Genomic DNA, 24654 nt, shown 5'->3' with positions numbered 1-24654 from the left:
GCTGGCTGTGTGTTTTCGAGCCTGATTCAAGGTGCTATTTTTGACTATGGCTCAGAACCACAATACCCTTGAAGGTACAAATAGGGCGACAGAGCTGGGAGGGACTGTGGAAACAAAGAGTGTTGAGAAGTATGTCAGTGAGAATAAAAGAGAATTATTTCAAAATTATATGGAGGTGGTACCTAACCCCGATTAGATTGAATAAGATAAATGATCAGCATTCAGCAAATTGTTGGAGAGGTTGTGGGGAAAAAGGAACGTATTTACATATGTGGTGGAAATGCAAATATGTACAAAGATTATGGAAGATGGTGTTTTTTGAAATTGAAGAAATAGTGGGAATGAAAATAGAACAAACACCAAAGATTGCATTACTGTCACTATTTGAAGATTTAAAATGTGGAAAAGAAACTAAAGAGCTGATATCGAGTTTGCTGACTGCAGCACGATTGATGGTAGCTAGGAACTGGAAGATTCAAGGGGAATACCTTATTGAAGAATGGTATAAAGAAGTATGGGATATAGCTATAAATGATAAACTGACTTGTAATATTAAGTGGAGAAAAGGTATAACTAAAATAAATGAGTTTGAAGGAATCTGGAAACAGTTCCTAATATTTGTGTTTACTAAGGGAAGTGGGAAACCGCCAGCAGAAGAAACAATAAGATTTTGGAATCAGGAATAGATCCCGAGGTGGAGGGTGCACTTTTATGTTAAGAATGATTATGTTATGGTATGATATTTTATAGTTAATATTTACTCAATACATATGTACTCAACATTTATTCAACATGTATGTAGTAGTTGTTTGATGTTTTCTTTATTGTAATGTTGTATGTCTAATAAATGTGGAAAACTAATAAAAAATTAATAATAAAAAAAAGAACCACAATACCCGATGGAGTGCCTCTCCCAGCAAGAACTAGCCCATACACTATATTCAGCATCTAAAGTGCTCCTCCAAGTTCCTCCTCCGAGGGAGACTTGGAGAGTGGCCACAAGGGAGAGGGTCTTCTCAGTGGTGGCCTCCCAATTACGGAATGATCTCCCCAAGAAGGCCTGCCTAGCACTAACATTGTTTTCTTTTTGGTGCCAGGTTAAAATTGACCTCTTCTCTCAGGCAATATATAATGGGTTTTTAATCAGGTCCTGGACTGTCTTTGGTTGATTGTTTAAAAATATTCATTTTTAAACATATGTTATCTCCATGTGTGCTGTCTGTTTATATGTTGTCCCTGTGTGTCTGTTTATATGTTTTAATGTAAATGGATTTACACGTTGTATAATGTATTTTAATGGCTTTTAATCTTTGCAAACTGCCCAGAGAGGTTCAGCTATGGGGTGGTGAAATGAATGAATGAATATAGAGATATAAGTTAGCAAATGCAGATGGCATGCAGATTTGTGTCCTATGAGCCTGGGCCCTGAAACTTGTAAGTGCCTAGCAGCCTCCCTGTGAGAGAGGCAGACATAAACATTAAGACAGTTAAAACATGGGTCCTGTGTTGCAGCTTCGAGGTAATGGTGGGTCCCAAGGCCTGAAAAGATCTTGATATTATTATTTATTACATTTATATACCGCCCCCTAGCCAAAGCTCTCTGGACGGTTTATTCTTAGGCAGCTTTGTCTGCTCGGACTGGCAGCTCTCAGGTAAGAGATGTTCCCATCATCACTTGGTGAGATGTTGGGGTATTACAACATCTACCAATGGGTATTCCTAGGGTGACCATATGGAAAGGAGGACAGGACTCCTGTATCTTTAACAGTTGCATAGAAAAGGAATTTCAGCAGGTGTTATTTGTATGCATGTTGCACCTGGTGAAATTCCCTCTTCACCACAAAAGTTAAAGCTGCAGGAGCTATACTGGAGTGACCAGATTTAAAAGAGGGCAGGGCACCTGCAGCTTTCACTGGTGTGATGAAGAGGAAATTTCACCAGGTTCTCCATATACACAAATGACACCTGCTGAAATTCCCTTTTCAATACAACTGTTAAAGATACAGGAGCCCGGTCCTCCTTTCCATAGGGTCACCCTAGTATTCCCCAAGTTAGCTGAGCGGTACATCCATGTTCAGAAGCACTATGCCACTGATCAGGGCTGGCATCAAAGGTAGGCATGCTTGAGCACCAGCAGAGGCCCACTGGCAAGAGCCCCCTGGACTTGCTTCACTTCATCACCATTGCAACTGACTCATTTAGCTGCCTCTCATCCTGGCCCAGACAGAGACAATAAGGACAAGCAGGAGATGCCTACTGGCTTCTTGGCTCTCTGCCTGCCATGCTAGCAAGTGATAGCAATGATGATGGCAGAGAGGGGCAACAGAAGCTGGTACAATGGCAGTGAGAATTCCGGCTCACTGAAGGAAGGAGCCCATGGTGGGATGTCTTGCCCACGGGCCCTCCGAAACCTGGGGCCAGCACTGCCACAGAGTACCAATTGCTGGGTACTCTTGTGTTGCCAGCAGGGGCTAATGGCAAGATCCTTTGGCGTCCCAAGGAAAGTTTACTCCCCTCCTGATTGGCCGGGTCCCCCTTTCTCCTCCAGCCCCACTGACATCTGAGCCACCAGCTTCCACTAGAATGGAGGAACTATAAAGCTGCATTAAAAGAAAGAAAACACATATTCACTCATTGAACTACACGACAGCCTTCCCCAGCCTGGTGCACAGCTGACTGGGAAATGCTGGAAGTTGTAGGACTTATTTCTGTCTGAAAATACATGGGAATGGGGTCTTTAGTGACTTACAAGTATCTGCAGCTGACACGCAAAACAGCATGGGACAAGCGGGCAAGTCACACGAAGCATTTCAGAGAGAGAGACAGACAAAAGTATGGGGTAACTTAAGCATTTTATCTCTGAAGGTTCAGAATAGGGGCTGGTACCTTGGATAGCTCCTTTAGAGTTCTGACTGGTTCTCACTGAAACCCAGAGCGGACCCACTGACTTCAGAGCTGCCAGCCTCCACTGCTCCATACTCTTATGCTCTTTTAAATAAATCTGCTTCCCCTAAATTTGAACTCTGAAGATGATCATGCTTCTGCCTAGCCACAGGATGGAACCTCACCTGCTGTGCCCAGTCTTTTGCCCATGTTCCCAGGGGAAAGGATGGGAACAATGGGACTGAGAGTGGATGGAGGGCTTGAGAAGCTGTCAGGGGGTGGTGCATTCCAGTGGTGGGTGTGGCTGAGGGCAAAAGGAAGTGGAGTCAAAAACACCAGCCTATTTTAGCGTAAAGCTCTTACTGCCAGTTGCTAAGCCTCAGGAGAGGCATTTCAATGGAGCCTCAGGAGAGGCATAGAATGAAGAAAACACTTGCCCTAAAGTAGGGAAACCACCCACTGATTGGAGGTTGGGGAAACGGGGCGGGGCTAGGGGAAGGAGACTTGGCCATCTGGAAACCTGAAGCGCCAATTAGGACCGCAGGCGAGTCAGATTTGGCCCATAAGCCTGAGGTTTGATACCCCTAGGCTCCATGGTCAAAATGTTCTTATCATTAAGAAGTTCCTCCTAATGTTCAACCGAAATCTACCCTCCTGTCCCCTAAGCCCATTACATATTGCCTTTCTCTTTGGGGCACCAGAGAACAAGCGTTTGCCCTCTACTTTGTGAAAACTTTCCAAGGCAGGATCTACACTACAGTTTTAAAATGGTTTATAACAGTAGTGACAACTGTTGGGGCCCAGGACACACTCCGTATACAGTTAAAAAAATGTTTTCAAAGTGTCATATCCTGTTTGGTGTAGATCTGGCCCAGGTCTTTGAAGAGTGCTATCAGGCCTCCCCTCAGCCTTCCCTTCTCCAGGCTAAGAGTGCTGTCATAGATGCCCCTTCCAAATATAAACCAAAATTTACTGAACACTGTTTGTGACCTTTTCCCTTGGTCCCTCATAAAGGGCCTGTTCAGACAACTCACTAAGCCATGGTTAGGCCGCTAACCTTTTTGCAGCAAATTCTTAGTGAGCATGTTTAAACCGTGCTGATGCTAGGGAAAGTGGAAGGCAAAAGGAAGAGGGGCCGACCAAGGGCAAGATGCATGGATGATATTCTGGAGGTGACGGACTCGACCTTGGGGGAGCTAGGGGTGTCGACAGCCGACAGAAAGCTCTGGCGTGGGCTGGTCCATGAAGTCACGGAGAGTCAGAAGCGAATGAACAAATAAACAACAAAATGGTTAGGAATGGTTCACACGACACACTAAGCCTGTTTCGCTCAGAACACTTAACCACCGGGGATTAGCCCGTTGTCTGAACAGGGTCAAAGTGTATTTACCCACCTGTTACTTCTGGGCATCCCCCCCCTTCCCCATTTCTCTCTTACGATTCAGCACCGTCATCTCACATTGTGCCTAAGTTTGGAAAATATTATAAACTCATTTCAATATAAAGGTTTTGAAACCCGCACGCTCTTTTTGTTAAGATCGTCTTCCCCCCCACCGGCCAAAGGGTGGCGCTGGTGGAACCTTTATCTGTCAATGTTACAGATAACAGGATTTAAGCGGGTGGGAGATATTTCTCTCTCCCCCCCCCCTTCCCCATTTCCCCCCTCTTCTTTTTGGTCCTCGCTTCATCGCTCCGTATTGAACAACAGCACTAAAAAAAAAATGTTGCTCACTCACTTCAGATGCCAGATCCGTTCCCCTGGCTGAAGAGAAAGGAAGAAGAGGACGAATAAGGGGGTGGAGGTGGGGGGGGGGGAGAGAAGCACCCTTCAGTGATTGCAGAGAGACGCGGGGTGGAGGAAGGAAACCGAAAAAGCTCCCTCCCAAGCGTGGCAACTGTTCCTGAACCGAAGACTTTACGGGCGCATGGAGCCATGATGCTTGTGGGCTGTGTGCAGCCCGGGCGACGTTGTGTGCGTGTGTGTGCGTGCGTGAGCCTCGGAGTGTAGAGATGTGAGTGTGTGGCTGTGCATGGGGACTAGCAACCGCGTCTGCTCCAGCTCAGCGCCAGCAATGCCGCCGCCGCCGCCGCCGCCGCGCTCTCGCTTGCAAATAACAATGTGGCATTTCTGTCCTGGGGGAGGGCTTCCCAGCCCTCTTCTTTCCCCCCCATCCTAGTGGGATTGTGAGTGCGTGCGCGTGTCTCTCTCTAAAAAAAACAACAAAACAAAAACCAAAAAAACCACGGATCGGCGGAAGAAAGAGAAATCCGGGAATAAAAAGAAGAAAAGGACGGGGGAGTGCAACAACGTCCGCAGCAGCAGCGGCAGCAACAACAACAACACGACAACAGGAGGGTGGGTGGGGGGGAAATCAGCACAAGAGAAACTTATGGAAGAATGAAGGAGATGGTGGGTGGTTGCTGCGTCTGTTCTGATGAGCGGGGCTGGGCAGAGAACCCCCTGGTGTACTGTGATGGACATGGCTGTAACGTGGCGGTGCATCAAGGTAAGAGCCCCCCTCCCTCCAGGCACCTTTGCCCACACTCCGCCTCCCCCTTTCCCCAATCAAGACCCCTGTGTGCATTCTAACTCTTGAGGCTTTGCCAGAATGGATTTCACACACACACACACACACACACACACACACACACACACACACACACACACAGAGAGAGAGATGGGGGATAAACAGGATAATTCTAAAAAAAGGGGGGGGGAACACCCATCCATCATCACATTGCAACCTTTGCAAGCTTTGAACAAAAAAAGGGGGGGTTGGTTTTAAGACACGTAGAAAGAAGAGTTGGAGGAGGAGGAGAGATAAAATTATGATTATGATTGTGCATTGAAAGTGCACATTGAAAGTATTCTAATTTCTATTGTTCCATATAACGGTATTCTTGACAGGGCCTTATTGGGGAAGGGGCTGCAGCTGCAACATTTTGCAAAAGGGTTTAGGAAGAAAAGGGGTTGTGATAGTGTGTGATGTGTGTGTGGATAGGAGGGGCGAGATCTTAGGTTTTCCTGTCTCCAGTGGGGTGTGTGTTTATTGCTTTGTTTTCCATTTGTACTTATTCATTTTTAATTGCACTAGCCTGTAAAAGGATGTGCAGGGAGGAAGAGGCATATAAACATTAGAGGTAGAGAGGGTGGCGATGGTCTCTTGTTGTGGGTTGTTGTTGTTATTATTATTATGATTATTATTTGATGTAGCTTTAAAAGAAACATATGGCAGTGACCTCTGACTGTCTCCCACAAGCTTCCTTCCGGATTAGCTGGGATTCTATTATTAGCCACCATGTAACATTGGTGATGAGTGCTCCCCCCCCCCCAGTAAGGGGGGCCTGCTAGCTTGCAGTTACAAGGTAAGCTAGTGAAGAAGGATGTTTAGAGTGTATGTGTGCACATCACCTCTATGCAAAAGAATACCTTTCGAGCAAGGAAATAATAGAGCCAAAGTGTGTGAGAGTGAGCGAGTGTGTTCAGGCTTCCTCTTTGCCTCTTTCTCTGGTTTCCTATAGTAGATCATTAACAGTGGAAACAGAAGAGCCGAGGAGGAGTCACCTCAGTTGCACCCTGCCCCACCGATCTAGGGTTATTAATGTAATTTCAAGCCTGGCTGCTTAACCCTTTCCAACTGGGCTTTGATGCTCAAATAAGAATTGCCAGAGCTCAAAACTTACCCGGCAGTGACGCAGTTAGGTAATTTTAGACTCTGGCCTTAATGATTGTATTGGGAAGGGGGGCAACGGGTATTACTTCACTCACTTCAAAATGTGGTAAGCCAGCCCGGCTATGTTTGGGGGCCCTCCTGCTCATTCTGCTGAGGAGGTCCCTGGACCTCTGCCCTAAAGTCCTGCCGTAACAGCACAACTGTTATCTGGAGTGGTCCCAGTTACTGACCTCGAAACCCTTGTCCCCTAATCCAGGTTGTGTGAAGGTGGGCTGGTGAGGTCATTCTATTGCGGGGCGGGGGGGGGGGGGGAGACACAGTGTCCATGACCACAGACAATGCATTTACACATCAAAACTTATTTGTTTGGGTAGGCACTGAAGGTTTGATAGAAGTTGGTCTTTTTTTTGTCTTGATACACTGAATTTGGTTTTTTGTTTTTTGTATTTTATCTCATTTCTATGTGTTTTGCTTTTATATTAGTTTTGTATAGCTGGGTTTTATTGCTAGCTGCTTTGGATGGCAGAGAAATTGAAATATCTATCTAGACATTTATCTGGATGTTGATAGTACTCCAAAAGTCTCTCCTTCTGAATATTACGTTCCGTGATACGTTATCCTGCCTAAGCTTATAAATTCTAGGTGGCAATTTAACATGTTCCCAGGCTGACCCTTGGTAAAGCAAATAGGTCCCAGGAGTAAGTGTGAAATTAAGCCCTGCTTCAAATGAAGTTCCATGTATTTGCTTTGACGTTCCCTCTCTTGTGAATCTCCAGTGCACTAAAACAAAACAAGACATGCATAGAAGCATGTGAAGGAGGGCACTGTAGGACAGCACTTTAGCTCAGTGGTAGAGCCAGCCTTGTAAATAAATCCACAAAATTACTAGCCCACAATCTGGCCACAGGGGGGAAAAGTCCCCTCTTCTACTAGCCTCCTAACATGCTATTAAAAAAAAAACTTCTACCAAAAGAACTGGCAGAGAAGGGACAGAGCAATCGGTCACTCTTCTGCCCGTTTCTGTGCTGGTCTTGGAGAAAGGGGTTTTCCTTCCTCTATGGCTACCAGTTGGCCCGGCAAAGGAGGGATGGATCACTCCACTCCTCCTCCACCAGCCCACTGACATCTTCGTGGAATTGCATGCAATCTCCTGCATGGAATTCCTAGTTGCCATATTAAATACAAGTCTGAGTAGAGCATATCCTTTGCAATGCAAAAGGTCCCAGGTTTAATCTCCGGCATTTCCAGGTAGGGCTGGGGAAGGCTCTTCTCTGAAAGCTTGGAGGGCCACTGCCAGTCAGTGTAAACCACACTGAGCGTAAGACACCTTCCTATGCTCCTGCCTGGGAAGTTGGTTGGAGGAGCAGAGTATTTGAGCCCAGGTTTCCCAAGGACTAACTCCATGCCACTTGTCTTCCTTTTTGTAGGAATCTGTGCATCATCTCTTTGCTTGAAGGGTAGGCAGTTTGCTATGTGCTGTACAATATCTAGATACAATGCATGCATCATCAGTCCAGCAAGGCTACCAGGCTATATTCCGTGAAGGTGTCTCAGGCACATTCTAGTATGCTCAAGAGATGGAAACCATTCTAAGCAATACGCCTCTGTGCACAAAGTCACAGACGCATTGCCCTGAGCACCTGTGTCAGTGGTACCACCATAGGACAGAATGGGAGAGAGAGAATAAGTCCTTGCTTGCTAAAAGCGATGCTCTGCTAGGGATACATGGCCTAGATTAGGGAAGCCAGTTGATGGTGCCTGGCCTGGCTTTGGCCTCTGAAACAGGGATTGGGAAGACCAAGATTCAAATCCCATTCAGTCATGAAGTCCACTGGGTGACATTGGGCCAGTCATTTTCCCTCAGTCTATCCTACCTTGTAGGGGTGTTATTAGGATAAAGAGGGGAAAGGAGAAAACCATGTAAGCCAAATTGAGGCATAAGTGCTCTGAATGGCAAAATAGACTTCTGATTCTTAGCCCATGCCCTGGAAGATGTTGTGGCTCTCAAGCATACAAACATTGGCTACTGCTGGTCAAGAGCCCTTGGCTGAAAGTAGTAGTGCTGATTACCCAGTGAAGACAGAAAATGGGGAGAAACAACTGGAGCACAGGGAATGAGAGGGGGAAGGAGTCTCTCTCCTCAAACATCCCAACTGGCTGTCAAATCAATGGGTTTTTAGCTAGCTATAGCTAAGGTTTGGGGGCCTCCATCTGCTACTGGACAGTTATTTACCGACTGTGGCAGCCAAGCAGCCCTGCTGTTTAGGGCAGGCACTACGTGTGTTGTTGGCACTTCACCTGGCATCCTTAGGCAGTTGGTAGTGCTCCAGCAGCTGGCAGAGCTCACCACCAACGCTTGCCCTTGGGCCTTTACTTTTAAAAAAAATTCTGGCTCAGGACTCTGAGTCTAGCCACCATTTTAATTTCCCACAATGCCTCTACTGTGGCATCACTCTTGGGCATTGTGGGAGAATAAAATGGTGGCTAGACCTTGCTACACAACATGGCACTGTCACCATCGCCAACAGGCAAGCCTGCCAGGGCCTACTGACAGAGGAGGAAGCCCACGGAGAGCACTTTGATCCCTCTCAAGCTTGGAACCAGCCCTGATGTGTGGGGCCCTTCTGCTTTTCCTCTGTTTTTCAGACTGCATGTGTTAATTCATTAGGACCAAAGTGGATGGGGCAGCCATATTTGTCTATTTGTGTGTCTGACCTGTTCAAGTATAATGTCTATGTGTGGTGGCGGGGGCGGATTTTAACATCAAGTGAGGCATATGGGTGAGGGGTACTGAACCTTCCTCTGCCTTACCTCCTTGCATTTCATCACTTCAGGCACATCTCTACCCTGCATCCTAGCCCATGCCTGGTATCAGTCAGACTGGGAGAAAGATACTTGACAAGATGGGGAATGGGAAAGGAGGCAGAGGAGAGTTCTGCTCCCCTCATATTCACACATCCTTTGATGCAAAAACTAGAACCCTCTCCCACCCTCTGCTTTACATATGAATAGGAAAGACATGAAAACAACAAATGTGGTTGCCCACATTATATCTGATTTGGCCCTCGCGAGCACCCATATCTTGGGCCGTATCATTGGCTTTCTACAGTGAGTAGCTATTGGTTTAAACCAGGGGGTAGTCAACTTGTGGCCTTCCAGATACTTTGGCCTAGGACTTCCATCAGCCCTCACCATTGGCTATGGGGCTAGGGCTGATGGGATTTGTAGGCCAAAACAAATAGCCCGCCCTTTATGTAAACAAAAAATGAAACCATGTATTTGATATGCATGCCCTAAAGCACAAATCCCTTTGTGTTTCTGTTTTTGGAAAAGAGGGGACTGTTGTATGCTGAGACATTGGAGTTGTTATGAAGGATATAAGACAATAATAATAATAATAATAATAATAATAATAATAATAATAATAACAACATTTCTTACCTGCCTCTCCATTCTGATTAAGGCAGGGAACAGCAGCAAATATAAAATACATAAAACTAAATTAAAACATAATATACATTGTTAAAATATCCTAAAAACATTCTAAAGACATCCTAAAATTCCACTGGATAACCACATCAAATGCTCCTTGAATATAATGCTTTTTGTGCAAATTAATTTTTAAATATTGAATAACAGGCCTGTAAACCTTGCTAAAAAATCTTGGCTTTCCTTGCTGAAAATCTCTGTGTACTGTTCCCCTTTCCCACAAATCTGTTTCTCCATTTGTCTGTGGGCTCATCTACAACCAAGCAGATATTCCACTATGAAAGTGGTATGAAAGCTGTATATAAAAGGCAGGAGCCACACTACTGCTTTATAGTGGTGTTAAAGTGCACTGACAACTGTTGGGGCCCAATGACACAGACCATATGCTGCTTTCATACCACTTTCATAGTGTTATATCCTGCTTGGTGTAGTTGTGTCATGGGGCCCACCAGTTGTCAGTCTACTTCATTGCCACTATAAAGCAGTAGTGTAGATCCTGCAGTGTACTTCAATACTGCTATAAAGCAGTAGTGTAATATTATTATTATTATTATTATTATTAATAATAATAATAATAATAATAATAATTTTATTTGATACCTGCCTCTCCCTCTGGATTGAGCGGGGTACAACACAGTGTGGCTCCTGCTTCTTATATACCGCTTTCATACCACTTTCATAGTGGAATATCCTGCTTGGTGTAGATGGAGCCCTGTGTGTTTGTCCCATTTTGACAGTGTGTTGCACAATTTTCTTACAAAGAAAATAAACTCCTGTTAAGCAGTCCTTAGACAACTAGGACAAGGATTAGCAAGAAGTCTAGGGTTGGTTAAAATCAGTATTGGGGATCAGATAGATAAAGGCCACTATTTGAAAGTGTCCTATATGTGAATGGCTGTGAGAAGATAGTGCTCTATTTGAAGGCCTCCTCTATGTGGAGGGCTGTCTAGTCCAAGTCTAGTTTAAAGGTAAAGAACCATAAGGAAGGAGAGGAAACACGGGCCTTGAAGTTGCCCATCAACTGTTCACACCTGGACAGTAGACTGAGCAGGCACACAGGTCACTTGGTCACAGTCTCCCTACTTCTGGTGAGATGTATTGCATTTTTGTTTAAATTGTAGTAATTATTTTGAAATCTGCATCCATAGGGTCACCATGTGGAAAGGAGGACAGGGCTCCTGTATCTTTTAACAGTTGTGTAGAAAAGGGAATTTCAGCAGGTGTCATTTGTAGGCATGCAGCACCTGATGAATTTCCCTCTTCATCACAACAGTTAAAGCTGTTCATCCTGCAGCTTTAACTGTTGTGATGAAGAGGGAATTTCACCTGGTGCTGCATGCCTACAAATGACACCTGCTGAAATTCCCTTTTCTACACAACTGTTAAAAGATACAGGAGCCCTGTCCTCCTTTCCATATGGTCACACTATAATCATATACATTTGCATGTGCACATTTTATGCATTTTTGTTTGTTTGTTGTGATGCATTTTTTTGATCCATTTGTAAGTGGCCACCCTAGATAGAGGACAGGTGAGAGTAGTGGAGAAGCAGGAAAGGGGAGGCTGGGGTCTTTTGAAAAAGGCTGTGCTGAAAGAGTAAGTTGTGAGGAGAAATTGCAGAGAAGAGGAAATGGATTCATCAGAGGAAAAGCAGGTACTCTCTCAAACCACCTTCCTAGTGTTCTGTCTTTCCCAGCCAAAGTGCATAAGAACCTAAGAATTGCCTTCTTGGATCGGACTGAGATGTATCTGGCCCAACATTCTGTTTCCCACAGCAACAAGCCAGATGCCTCTGGGATGCTTACAAGAGGGCATAAAGGCAGGGATGCATGAGAATTCTGTTTCTGTTTGCAAATTATGTGAACACGTCTTCTTCACAACCCCCACACAAGCAGAAGTTTAATTCTTGGGAAATTTTTGCAATTTGAAAGTGGCTTGTGTTTGAAGGTGTGCACTTGCACACTTCCAAAAATGCACATTTCCTCCCCAAAAATGCATTTTTGTGCTTTAGCCTACGGGGTAGGTATGCATTTGAGGTGCATGCTTGGAAAAGGGCACGTTTTTCGTGTTCGAAAATGTGCATTTTTCCTGTTCAGGAAAAAAAAGTGCTCAGGTTTTGGAGCAAGAACAAAGTGAGACGAGCTTCAAAGTGGAAAACAGAGAAGCCTCGACAGATGAACATTGCTTGTTCTCCCATTCGTATGTAAAGGTGGTTCTTTCTCCCCTCTTCTTTGTTTTCAAAGGTATACTGCCTTAGAACATGGAGGTTCCAATTAATTATCATACCTAATAGCTGTCAGTAGACCACTCATTTTTGTAATCCTTTTTAGAGCCAATTTTGCAAGTGAGTTACGTACTGCATGAATAAATACTTCTTTGTGTCAGTCTCTGACCCACATCATTCAGCTTTGTTGGGTGATCACAAGCTCAAGTATTTCTTTTTCCAAGAGAAGTAGCTGCATTAGTCTGTTGCAGCCAAAAAAAGAATAGGTCTTGTGACTGCAATCTTATTTACACTGTCCTAGTGCTTTTGAGTAGACTAGGATTGTACTGTAAGAAATATATTATGGCATAAGTAATCCTTCCTGAACCTGGTGCCCTGCAGATGTATTGGACTGCAACTTGCAATGGTTGTACTGGCTGAGGATAATTGGAGTTGTAGTCCCACACATTTGGAGGGCATCAGGTTGGGGATGCCTGGCACTTCATCAGATATATGAAGGGTTATCTTAAGTTGGCTGATCATTTTTTTTACATAAGTTACAGAAAAGGGCAAAAAAGTGAGTAACACTGAGCTAATTCTCACTTCTGAGCAAATCATGGGTTAATTGATTAACCCACGATTTAACTGGAAGCAGCTCACAGGGTGTGTGTGAGCTGCTTTTCATTTGGATAAACAACCTATGAATCTAATCTGGGTTATTTGGACAACAAACTGGAAGGGGCTTGTGTGTGGCGCACATCCCCATAAATCCTGGGTTAATTAACCCACGATTTTCTGCTCTGACATGTGAACCAGGTCAGCACTTTCCAAAATTACACTTCAGCTGTTCTTTCTTCATTGGGTTAAAATACTCCTCGTTCCCTTGTGAACAGACATTCTCTTCCTTGGATAAAAGGAAGCAAACAGGTACAGGAAATCAACAACAGCCAAGAGATGAAAACAGGAGAGGGATGGAGGGATGGAAGGGAAAACATGCAATGATTATACCAAAAGGGAAGTCATGTTAAAATAGAGGTCATGGGAAATCAAGGACATTTCCCTGTTTGCACTAAAAAAGCTCTGTTTTAAAAATGATTGTGTTGAAGAAGAAAATACATGAGTGTGATGTCACATTTCAGCTAGTACCAAGGCGGCCACATGCACATCACCAAAGAGAGAATAAAAGAGGAAACATACTTGCATACATTTGCATTTGTTGATTTACATAGAATTATAGAATAGTAAAGTTGGAAGGGGTCTAAAAGGCAATCGAGTCCAACCCCCTGCTCAATGCAGGAATCCACCTTAAAGCACACTGACAGATGGCTGTCCAGCTGCCTCTTGAATGCCTCTAGTGTAGGAGAGCCCACAACGTCCCTAGGTAACTGGTTCCATTGTCATACTGCTCTAACAGTCAGGAAATTTTTCCTGATGTCCAGCTGGAATCTGACTTCCTGTAACTTGAGCCCGTTATTCCGTGTCCTGCACTCTGGGATGATCGAGAAGAGATCCTGCCCCTCCTCTTTGTGACAACCTTTCAGATATTTGAAGAGTGCTATCATGTTTCCCCTCAGCCTTCACTTCTCAAGGCTAAATATGCCCAGTTCTTTCAGTCTGTTCTCATAGGGCTTTGTTTCCAGACCCCTGATTATCCTCGTAGACCCCATATATAGATGCAAATTTAGAAAGAATTACTATAATTTAAATACAGTACATCTCACTACAGTAAGGAAGACTGTAACTAAGGACTCATCTACACCAAGCAGGATATTCCACTATGAAAGCGGTATGAAAGTGGTATATAAAAGGCAGAATTTATTTTATTTATTTATTTATTACATTTTTATACTGCCCAATAGCCGAAGCCACACTACTGCTTTATAGCAGTACTGAAGTGCACTGCAGGATCTACACGACTGCTTTATAGTGGTGCTGCAGTGCACTGACAACTGGTAGGGCCCATAACACAGCTACACTAAACAGGATATAACACTATGAAAGGGGTATGAAAGCAGTATATGGTCTGTGTCATGAGCCCCAATATTTGTCAGTGCACTTCAATACCGCCATAAAGCAGTCGTGTGGCTCCTGCCTTTTATATACTGCTTTCATACCACTTTCATAGTGGAATATCCCGTTTGGTGTAGATGAGCCCTAAGTGATCTGTGTGGCTGCTCAGTCTGCTGCCCAGGCTCACCGTTGATATCAGGGCCGGCCCTATCATTAGGCAGATTGAGACAATCACCTCAGGTGGCAGATCTTGAGAGTTGGCAGCAAAGTTTTGGAGGAAAATTCTGTGTGCCATTCAGCTTGCTTTATGCCCTTACTTTAGCCTGCTGTCTTCAGGTAAGGTGACCATATGACCGGATTTGCCTGGATTTGTCTGGTTTTTTGATGACAAATCTGGGAGGGGGAGGGGAAATCCGGATTTTTCCAATCTTCCCCAGCCAAAGAGCAGCTCTAATGGGAATTAACAAAAATGCTTATAACTCTGTCATTTTTAAAGATAAAGACATGAAACTTGGCATGATGTAACACACAGAGTATAGCAAAAGCTTCAAAGTACAGCAAAACCTACAAAAGTAGGAGTGAGTGATGTTAATTTCAGATACATTGAATCTCTCACTTGTCCTTTATTTCAGTGATTTAACATTATGATGTTATGTAGAACAGATTTGTCTTAAATGTGTGCTGTAAAATCAGACATGTGACCAAGGTTATGTTCGGGTGGGCATGCCCCCTTGGTGCTGGACACGCTCCCTTGGGGGCCGACCATGTTGTCCTCCTTTTTGGTTTCCAAAATATGGTCACCCTACTTCAGGTGCAGTGGATGATGCTGTAGCATCATCAGTGTTGAAGACAGATTCATCTGCCAGCTTGGTTGGCTTTTGTAGATGGAATGGGAAGGGGCACCATCTTGTTTGCTTCAGGCAGCAAAATGTCTTGGTTGATAGGCAGCTTGAGGGCCCTACCTTGCCCCTTCCTTCTAGTGGTTCTTGATCTTTAAACCAGGCTTGGACTGAGCAGCTCTTCAAATACAGAATGCCATGGACTCAATTTCCCCCCAGACCAAGCCCAGCAGGTCAGATGACTTAGCGTGGGCCTTTCCCAAAGCCCCACTCCCTCCCATGATATTATTGGTTTTGCTCCCACACAATTCCCTCTTCTCCATGCTTCTCTCTGCATGGAGAAAGCAGCTTGGCCAGTGCTTGCAGGAACCAGCTTCTGCAAGCACTGACTGACTCAAGGCCTCTTTCCCATGCCACTCATGTCCCAAACAGGGTTAAGTGGCATGGGAAGGGACTTGGCGGGGGTCATAGGATGCATTCCTGCAAGGTCTGGTTGAGTGCAGGGAAGGTATCCCTTTGTTATCTCCTTTCAGAGATTGGAGATAACATGGAGATTCCTCTTCCCAGGCCACGGGAGGGCCCTGTGGAAGGTGGCCAACCCTTTGGGGGCTGAATTGGGTACTCCACAGGCTGGATTAAGCCTGTGGGGCAGAGTTTGTCCTCCCTTGAAATAGAGGACTATCCTTTGTAAGACACGTGATCATCCTCACTTGTCATAAAATTGTCCCCTTCCTCACTTGTCATTTTGCCATCCCTGCCTACTCCTTAATGTGTGACCTTTTTATGAATGATCTGAATGAGATTGTCCAATTCTTAAAATTAGACGCCTACAATTTAGTATGGGATGTGGTGTCTCTGTTTTGAGGGCATGCTTTGTAGTTTCTTGTTGCAAGGCTAGGAATTCCACATACCTGGAAGCCTTACTTGCCTTTTCCTTCCTACCTTCCTTCTTTCTGATATATACAACATTTCAGCCTTTGGGGGCAAATTAGACAATTGCCATTTTGGCAGAAGCCAGCTTCAAAACATTTTGGCAGAAGCCAACTTCAAAACCATTTCCTGTGGGTATGATCTGGTCAGGATTGTGTATGTTTTGAATGGGGTGCAGGATTTTAATACTGGGTGCAGAATCCAGTACTCTGAGACTATCTGATTTCAAAAAGTTTCTAGCCCATAAGACTGAGAAATGTCTTGAAAATGTGGGCATTCAAAAGTTGGTATGTGAGGCTATGCAGGACTTCCACTAGGAACAACTGGATGAAACTATCCGTTGGACTGTAAAATAGGGTTGATTACGGTCAGAAACCAGTTCCTTCCTCATTCTCCTTCCCCCCACTCAAAAATATTAGCAGAAGAAATAAGTGCTTTTTCTACGGTGAATGGATGGATGTGATCTGTCAACTGTTAAAAAGGATTTTTGTTTTTTAGTCATCTGCCTTTTAGCCAGTGAATGAATGAAATTTCAATACACATATTTCGCCAAGCACTCAATATAGGTGTCGTTTAAGTTTTCGACATATTGAAGAAACTGTATGATAACTTACCATTAAATCTACAAAAGGTATCTCTCATTGTTAGAAAAGCTGTCTTTAATATGTCCTTTTTCATTCCCTATTTTAGAAACACACCAGAACCAAAATTGTTGGAGGGTAAAATAATGCCCCATATGAATTAATCAACTAAAACTTTTAGTTGATTAATTTACCAATTAAGCTTATTCTAGGTCTTCTAGGTCTAACACAATTCCCATATGCTTTAAATATCAAGAGCCAGTGTGATGTAGAGGTAGGATGGGAAGTTTTGGGCTAGGACCAATTCTCACTTGGCCATGGAGCTCACTGGATGACCTTGGGCCAGTCACCAATTCTCAGTCTAACTTCATTGTTGTGATGATAACATGAGAGTGGGGGAGACTAATGTAATCTCTTTGGAGGAATGGCGAGTTAAAAAGGCACTGATAGTGCAGTCCTATACATACCTATTCAGAAGCAAATCTCATTATTTTCAGTGAAGTTTGCTTTCAGGCAAGTGTATATAGCAGCATTCACAAGCTGGAACCCTTCCATTTTTTGGATGATACCTCCCATCACCCCTGTCAACATGGCCATTGGTCAGGGATAATGGGATTTATAGTCCAAAACATCTGGATGGCACCAGGTTAGGGAAGCTGGGTGTATAGGATTGCAGCCTAAATATTAACCTGGGATAAATAGAACACGTGATATAAGGAGGTACTTGTAGCCTTGGGTAGGTAAGGAGATGGCTACAGAACACCTAGCTACTTTAAACGAGTTCAAGTCTCCAGAGCCAGATAAATTGCATCCCTGGGTGCTGAAGGAGCTTCTGGTGTTATTTCAGAACCACTGTCTCTAGTATTTGAGAATTGTAGAGGGTCTAGAAGACTGGAGATGGACAAATATTGAGGAAGGATAAAAAAGTGGATCCAGGAAAATTCTGAGAAGTCAGTCTGATGTCAATACTCGGTAAAATTCTAGAACAGATTATTAAGCAGTCAGTCTGTGAGCATCTAGAAAATAATGTGATGATGATGATGGTGATGGTGATGATGATGATGATGATGATGATGATAATGATAATGATTAGCATGGGTTTGTCAAGAATAAGTCATGGCAGACCAACCTTATTTCCTATTTTGATAGAGTTACTAGTTTGGTAGATCATGGGAATGCTGTGGACATAGTACATCTTGATTTCAGAAAAGCATTGGACAAGGTTTCTCGAGATATTAAAATGTGAGTTGGATAGTAAAATGTGAGCATCTTCCTGGAGGGAGGTCTGAACCGAAGTGCCTAGGCCTTGTGATCGTCAGTATTTTTATAAATGAGCTGAAAGGGGGTATAGAGGGTGTAATCTGATTTTCAGATTACACAAAGCTAAGAGGGATAACCAACAGGTTGGAACACTGGGCCAAATCTCACTAGATGAAACTCAACAGAGATGAATGTAAAATCTTGCAGGTAAAAAACAAGTACAGCATGGGGGAAACTTGGCTTGGCGGCAGCACATGTGAAGACCTAGGAGTCTTAGTAAATCATAAGCTGAATATGAGCCAACAGCGTGATGTGGCTGCTGAAAGATCTAATGAAGTCTTGGACTACCTAGAGGTACAGTGTCATCTCTATTCTGCATTAGTCAAGCCACATTTGGAGTACTGTGGCCAGTTCCGGACACATTTTAAGAAGAACATTGACATACTGAGCATGTCCAGAGGGCAACCAGGATTTCTAGAGGCCAAGACCTATGAGGAACAGTTGAAAGAAATGGATATGTTTAGCCTGAAGAAGAGAAGATTTAAGGGGAGACATCATAGTGGTCTTCAAATATGTTGAAGATGGAGCAGGCATGTTCTCCGTTCCTCCAGAGGACAGGACTATAATCAATGGGTGGAAATTGGAGGGAAGCAGATTTGAGGTAAACATTAGAAGAAAATTCCTAACAGTGACAGCTGTTTAGTAGTGGAACTGCCTTAAGAGGTGGTGGAATCTCCTCTGGAAGGGGTATTAAGCAGAGGCTGGACAGCCATCTAGCAGGCATTCTGTAGCTGCATCCTGCATTGCAGGGCCTGCATTGAGAAGAGAGTTGGTCTAGATTATCTTCAAGGTCTCAATAGAGCTCCGGCTATTGGGCGGTATAGAAATGTAATAAATAAATAAATAAATATGATTCTGTCCCTATTTACCAGGACTGATCCCAATTTTCTGGCATTAGTTCCTGGTTGATCACTGTTCCTAATTTTGCCTTTTGGAATGCCTTGTTACAACATTGTTCATGTGAGATACTAGGCAGCCTTCCCCAACCTGGTGACCCACAGACTGTTGTACTACAACTCCCATTGACCCCAGCCAGCACAGCCAGTGGATGGGAGTGCAGTCCCTCCCTCCCCAGGGTCCCTATGAGCTACATATCTGAGTCGCAGTGCTGGATGCATCTTGCCTTTCGTGTGCCCACATGTCGATGCCTATGCATGAACAGTAAGGCAGGAGTGGGTCAGGCACTGGGCTTGCAAGATCGACTTTATTTTTCATTAAAAGCCTGAAGTTTTGCACTCAGAGCCAGGTGCAAAATAGGACAATTAGAACAGGTGTGGGCAATTTGTGGCCCTCCAGATATTTTGGCCTACAAATCCTATCAGCCCTGTCCAGCTTAACCTACAGTGTGGGATGATGGGAGTTGTAGGCCAAAACATCTGGAGGGCTACAAGTTGTCCACCCCTGACTTAAAACAAGGAAACGAGGTGTCTTGGAGCACATGTTCAGCCCAGGAATTCATTTTCAGTACTAGATCTGAACTTACAGTCCTTTTGCACAAAAATCCGCTCCTGGTTTTCCCCTAATTTTCCTTCCTTTCAGCTGCTGAATTTAATTTCTCAAAAGCCTTTTTATTGTTGCTCTTGGGAACCCTTTTGGGTCTATTCTAAAACACCTAGAGATCTACCAGTAGATTTAGATCTACCCTCTGCCCACCCCTGCATTAAGGATCCTGCAGTGCACAGATGGTGGTGCACTCAGGGCAGGGCTTTGGGGCAGAGGTCCATGGTCCCACTCAGCAGGACGAGCAGGAGGGCCCCCAAATGCAGCCAGGCAAGTGAACTTTTGAAGCAAGTGAAGTAATACACATGGCCATCTAAAGAGCTGTAAGGCCATTAAGCCCAGAGTCTAAAATTACCTAACTGCACCACTGCTCGCAGCCTGTCATTTCTCACATTGCAGCTGTTCGTAACATAATATATGATCATTGCATTTTTCTAGTATATCTTAAAAGGACAAATCTCCCTCCTCTTAAACTAGAAAAGGACAGGCTATGGCAGAATAAATGGATACACATGCAGAGCCTTCAGCTATGTGTAATAGTGGCAGTGGGAAGACCGTGAGCGGTGATCCTTAGCCTGAGAATAGGGGAATTGTATGTCCCTGCTTTTTTCACCCGTCAAATGTTGGAGGGTGTGATTTCAGATGGTATTGTTGTCACTTAACTACAACAGCCCTGAAGTCAGAGATGGAGTGTCCAGGAAGGGTAAAATACCTGCTAGCAGGCTTTCAGTTGGTGAAAAGAAAAGTGTCAGGTCTGTTTCAGTGCCATGGCAAGGGGCTAGTCCTTACCTGCATTAATATGAGCAAGAGGGCCCGTAATATTGCCACTCTGCCCTCTGTCTAGCCACATCTGCTTTACTGATCTATTAAACTCATATGCTGGTTTTCCATCATGGTGCTCACAGTAGTTTTTAACCTATGGTTTTTAGGTGGCCTCCATCCAGGCAACCTAGGCTGCAATCCCATTTAACAGATGGCAAAGCAGGGATCTGGGATGCCCCCCCCCACTCCTGTGTGTGTGCCCACTCTAGTGTGTGTGCATGTGTGTGCGTGTATATGTGTGCATGCACATGCGTCCCATCCCCCCCCCCTCCCGGTGCTTTGGCAAAACAGGATTTGGCCTTTGGGGCCAAAAAAGTTGCGTATCCCTGCCATACAGCAGGAGCGAGCGGAATGGAGATCTGGATCTACTGGTAGATCTATGGGTGACTTGCAGCAAGGATGTTTGATTTCCATTTTTTTCGCAAGGTAGCAACAAAATTAGTCTTTTCCTCCCTGCCTGCCCTAAATGATACTGCTGAAGAAAGGTTGGGGGTAACCAGGAGTGGATTTTTATATGGAAGGACTGTGAGCACCACTTAGTTCTCGTTCTCAAAACAAATTCCTGGGCTCAGAATTCTTTAATTTTCAATGTGTGTCTTTGTCACCAGGCTCTGGTTGTTGGATCTTGGGCTTCTAGTAAGAAACAAAATAGATCCCAAAGCCTGAATGCCTACCTGCTCCTGTTTCACACATTTAGCTGGGAGTAGGTCCCATGAAATTCAGTGGGGCTTTCGTCTGAGTAGACATGCGTAAGATTGCGCTGTAAAGTTTAATGTTCGTGGTTGCATGATCTTGAATTTCTGCACTGGCACAATACCATTATTTGCAACTTTGCACTGATGCACTTGATCCTATGAGCTTTTTCACTGACATCGTCAGTGGATACATCTATATTAATTTCAGTGCTGACGCCAGCATTTTTGGAGCCCTTGCCCTTATGGGAGGTGGGGGGGCCCGCTAATCTAGAAGAGGCAGGACATGCAAACTCAAGAATTGTCTTAGGCTGTATCTGATCTTCTTGAATACTCTCTCTGTGCTAAATGGAAATGATTGCAGTGTTGGGGTGGTGGGCCCTCTGCTGGTCTTGGAGCCTTGACAAATGCCCAACTCTGCCACCCCCTGGAACTAGCACTGATTCATTTTAGGGTGCTGCCATTTTAAAGTTATCTCTTGATGCTTCATGCCGATCTCTTAAATGGGACAAAAATGGACCCACATCAGTGCTCCCAAGTTGTGACTGTCTGGCGAAATCCAGAGGGGCAGATCCAGATCCCAAGCAGGCCAGATCTCTCCCCCCCCTCCCCCAGGTGTAAGCTTTTGCACTCCTGTTTCAGAAATTTTCAAAGAGTTGCTATCCAACATTCCATGAACCTTAGGGGAAATCCTACCGGAATTTGCTCTAGTTCTGACACTAGCTCTGTGTGTATGTGAATAATGAGATATTCAATTCTCTATCCTAGTTACCAAAAGGGTACAGTTGCTGGGGAATTACTTCTGTTCTGTGTAGCATTATTGGTCTCAGTGGGCAGCTGGGGTGGCACTCAGCAAATATTACGTTCTACCTTAGCTTTATTTGATCGTGATACTAAGACGTACCCTTTACAAATAGGAATTCTGCACCGCAAGAAGTTGCATTCTGATCTCCGTGTTCATCACAGAATCATAGAGTGGGAGGGGTCTTAGGGGTCATCTAGTCCACCCCCTGCTCAGTATAGAAAATCCAGAGCTAGAGTACCACTTAGAAGATGGCTGCCTAACCTGTGTTTGAAGACCTCCAGTGAGGGAGAGCCCATCACAGCTGTAGGGAATTAGCTCCGTTGTTGAATTGCTCTTACCTTCAAGAAGTTTCCTGTAATGTTTAACCAAACTTTACCTGTCACTTAAACCCTGTCTTGCTCTTTGGGGCAGCTCAGAAGAGGCCTTTGCCCTCTACTTTTGAACAGTGCATTTGAAAAGTGCTAACTTGTCTCCTCTTCACCAGGCTAAACAGACCAAGTTCCTTCAACCTTTTCTCATATGTAGGGTGACCATATGAAAAGGAGGACAGGGCTCCTGTATCTTTAACAGTTGTATTGAAAAGGGAATTTCAGCAGGTGTCATTTGTATATATGGGGAACCTGTTGAAATTCCCTCTTCATCACCACAGTTAAAGCTGTAGGTGCCCTGCCCTCTTTTAAATCTGGTCACAGTATAGCTGCAGTATAGCTCCTGCAGCTTTAACTGTTGTGATGAAGAGGAAATTTCACCAGGTTCTCCATATATACAAATGACCCCTGCTGAAATTCCCTTTTCAATACAACTGTTAAAGATACAGGAGCCCTGTCCTCCTTTTCATATGGTCACCCTACATATGCTTTATTTTCCATGCCTCTGACTGTCTTTGTTGCCCTCCTTTGAACTTGTCCGTTTGCCAATATCCTTTTTAAATTACAGTACCCAGAACTAGAGACAGTTCTCCAGGTGACATCTGACTACTGCAGAGTAAAGTGGAGTTCTTACATCCTGCCTTGGAATCCATGGGTTGGATCCAGACTATTGTCATGCTTAGAGTAGACCTATTGAAATCATGGGACTTAAATTAGCCCACTTGCCCTGTTGATTTCAATGGGTCTGCTGTAAGCATGGCTAAGACTGGATCCAAACTCTCGGATTCTATTGATGTAGTTTAAAATCGCATTTGTCTTTTTTGCAGCCATGTCACATTGCTGGCTTGGGTTCAGTAGTGACGCAAACCAAGAAAATGTACTCATTTTGACTAAATTGGGGTATTGTATTCTGCTTCATTAATGGCGGGCAGGAGGGCAAAGAACTGAGCAGAGCACTTTAGCCTTTTGTCTTGACCAGTGGCAGTGCTGCTTAATTTAAGCCACAATTTAGGGAGGGCAAGCAGGGTCACACAGACACATGCACACGTGCTTCAGATCATATGGCGTTATTCCTCAGGAGGACTTATGTCTCTAGCCAACTGGTTCTGCAATCCGAAAGGCTATTCATATAAACAATTAAATGTGTGTACTAGGTATGCATGCCAATTGCTAAAGGCCCAAATCCTTCTTCGTAAAAAGAAATGAAAGGGTGATTCTTTGACAGCAACACTATAATTATTATGGGGAATTTCTTTTTAGAAGAATAACCACATCAAATGCTCTTAAAATAAGCTGCTTTTGGGGGAGGGGGGTAATTTTAATCTTGAATATATCCAAGAGGCACACAGAGAATCTCTCTCTTTCTTTCTCTCCCTCATCCTCCTGCCTACTACTGAAATAAGAAATGCTTCTCCTGAATGCGAGGGCTAGGCCCTGGAAGACATACAGCAGTACTGAAGAAGGAAGTGCCACAAAGCGTGTCCAGAGTGTTTTCTCCTCCCTGTTGTATAACCTCAGCCAGCAACAATCAGTATTTATTTAGCCTTCCAAAGACTTGCTCTCAGATCAGAAACCAAGACTCCCAAACAGGCTTGAACCCTGTCATCTCTCACGTTAGGATTATAAAGCTGCAAATCTCACAGAGAGTTTCATTTTTGACAAGCAACATTTAAAATGATAATGGGAAGGTTTACAAGTAGAGATATATTTTGTGTGTCCCTCCTTCATGTCAAATTGGAATTCTGATGTTTTTTTATCAATTATTTTCTCACGTTGTTATATTTTTAATTTATTTGTTTTTATGCTATACTTTAATTAAGATACAGGATTTTAGCCCATGTTTGGCCTACGTGGAATAGACCCATTAAAATGAATGGGACTGAAGTGAGTCATGCTAACTTAAATCCCACTTCCTTCAATGGGTCTACTGTAGGTAGGACTAACATGGGATACAACCCTTTGTTTTTAATCCAGATTTTACCCTTGAGCACCATATTTTGGTAGAATAAATAAATAAACAATACCCTCACAGATAGGGTTGAATCCAGACTTATTCATACAGAGATCTATTGAAATCAGTGGACTTTGTAGTCTATCTTGATTTCAACAGGTCTACTCCAAGTATGCCTAAGTCTGGATCCAACTCATAATATACCGTCTTTCTTTCCTTTTGGCTATAGCATGTTCTGTTCTCTTCCCTTTCCTGCCTGTATAACTTTCCTCTTCCATCTCTTTCCTTCAACAGGAAGTAATATTAATAAAAATTTCCAGTGGGACTGGGTTATTCTTGCCACCAGCTCTTGCTAAAGAGAGACTCAAATCTCTCTCGTCTGCCAGAACTTTTATATAGTTTCTGTTTTCTGAGCGCCTGGTCTCCTGGGCTTTTCTGAAGAGAAGGAGGAGGCCCTCTTGATTTCATTGCCTCCGCACATTAAAAAACACACACCCTTCTTCTGCTCATGTTAACTTCCAGACCATAGACAGAGGCATGAAGGAAAACCTGCTCCATTTGCATCTGGCCAGGGTTGTTGTAGGCTG

The 24654-nt window shown here is 44.1% G+C and overlaps 1 protein-coding gene across 3 annotated transcripts in view; it reads left to right on the top strand.

The window, feature by feature from the left end:
• Window positions 1–5259: 5259 nt before the first annotated feature.
• MLLT6 (MLLT6, PHD finger containing) overlaps window positions 5260–24654 on the top strand; it is a 119470-nt gene continuing 100075 nt past the window's right edge. For all 3 annotated transcript variants that reach the window (XM_063138509.1, XM_063138510.1, XM_063138508.1), the window contains exon 1: window positions 5260–5390. In XM_063138509.1, the coding sequence (XP_062994579.1) occupies window positions 5282–5390 (109 nt within the window). In that variant the 5' untranslated portion in view covers window positions 5260–5281. The remainder of the gene's footprint in view (window positions 5391–24654) is intronic.

This window comes from Elgaria multicarinata, chromosome 11 (assembly GCF_023053635.1).
Source record: "Elgaria multicarinata webbii isolate HBS135686 ecotype San Diego chromosome 11, rElgMul1.1.pri, whole genome shotgun sequence".
NCBI lineage: Eukaryota > Metazoa > Chordata > Lepidosauria > Squamata > Anguidae > Elgaria > Elgaria multicarinata.
Note: the sequence above shows the minus strand (reverse complement) of the source record. Positions and strands in the feature narration are given on the sequence as shown.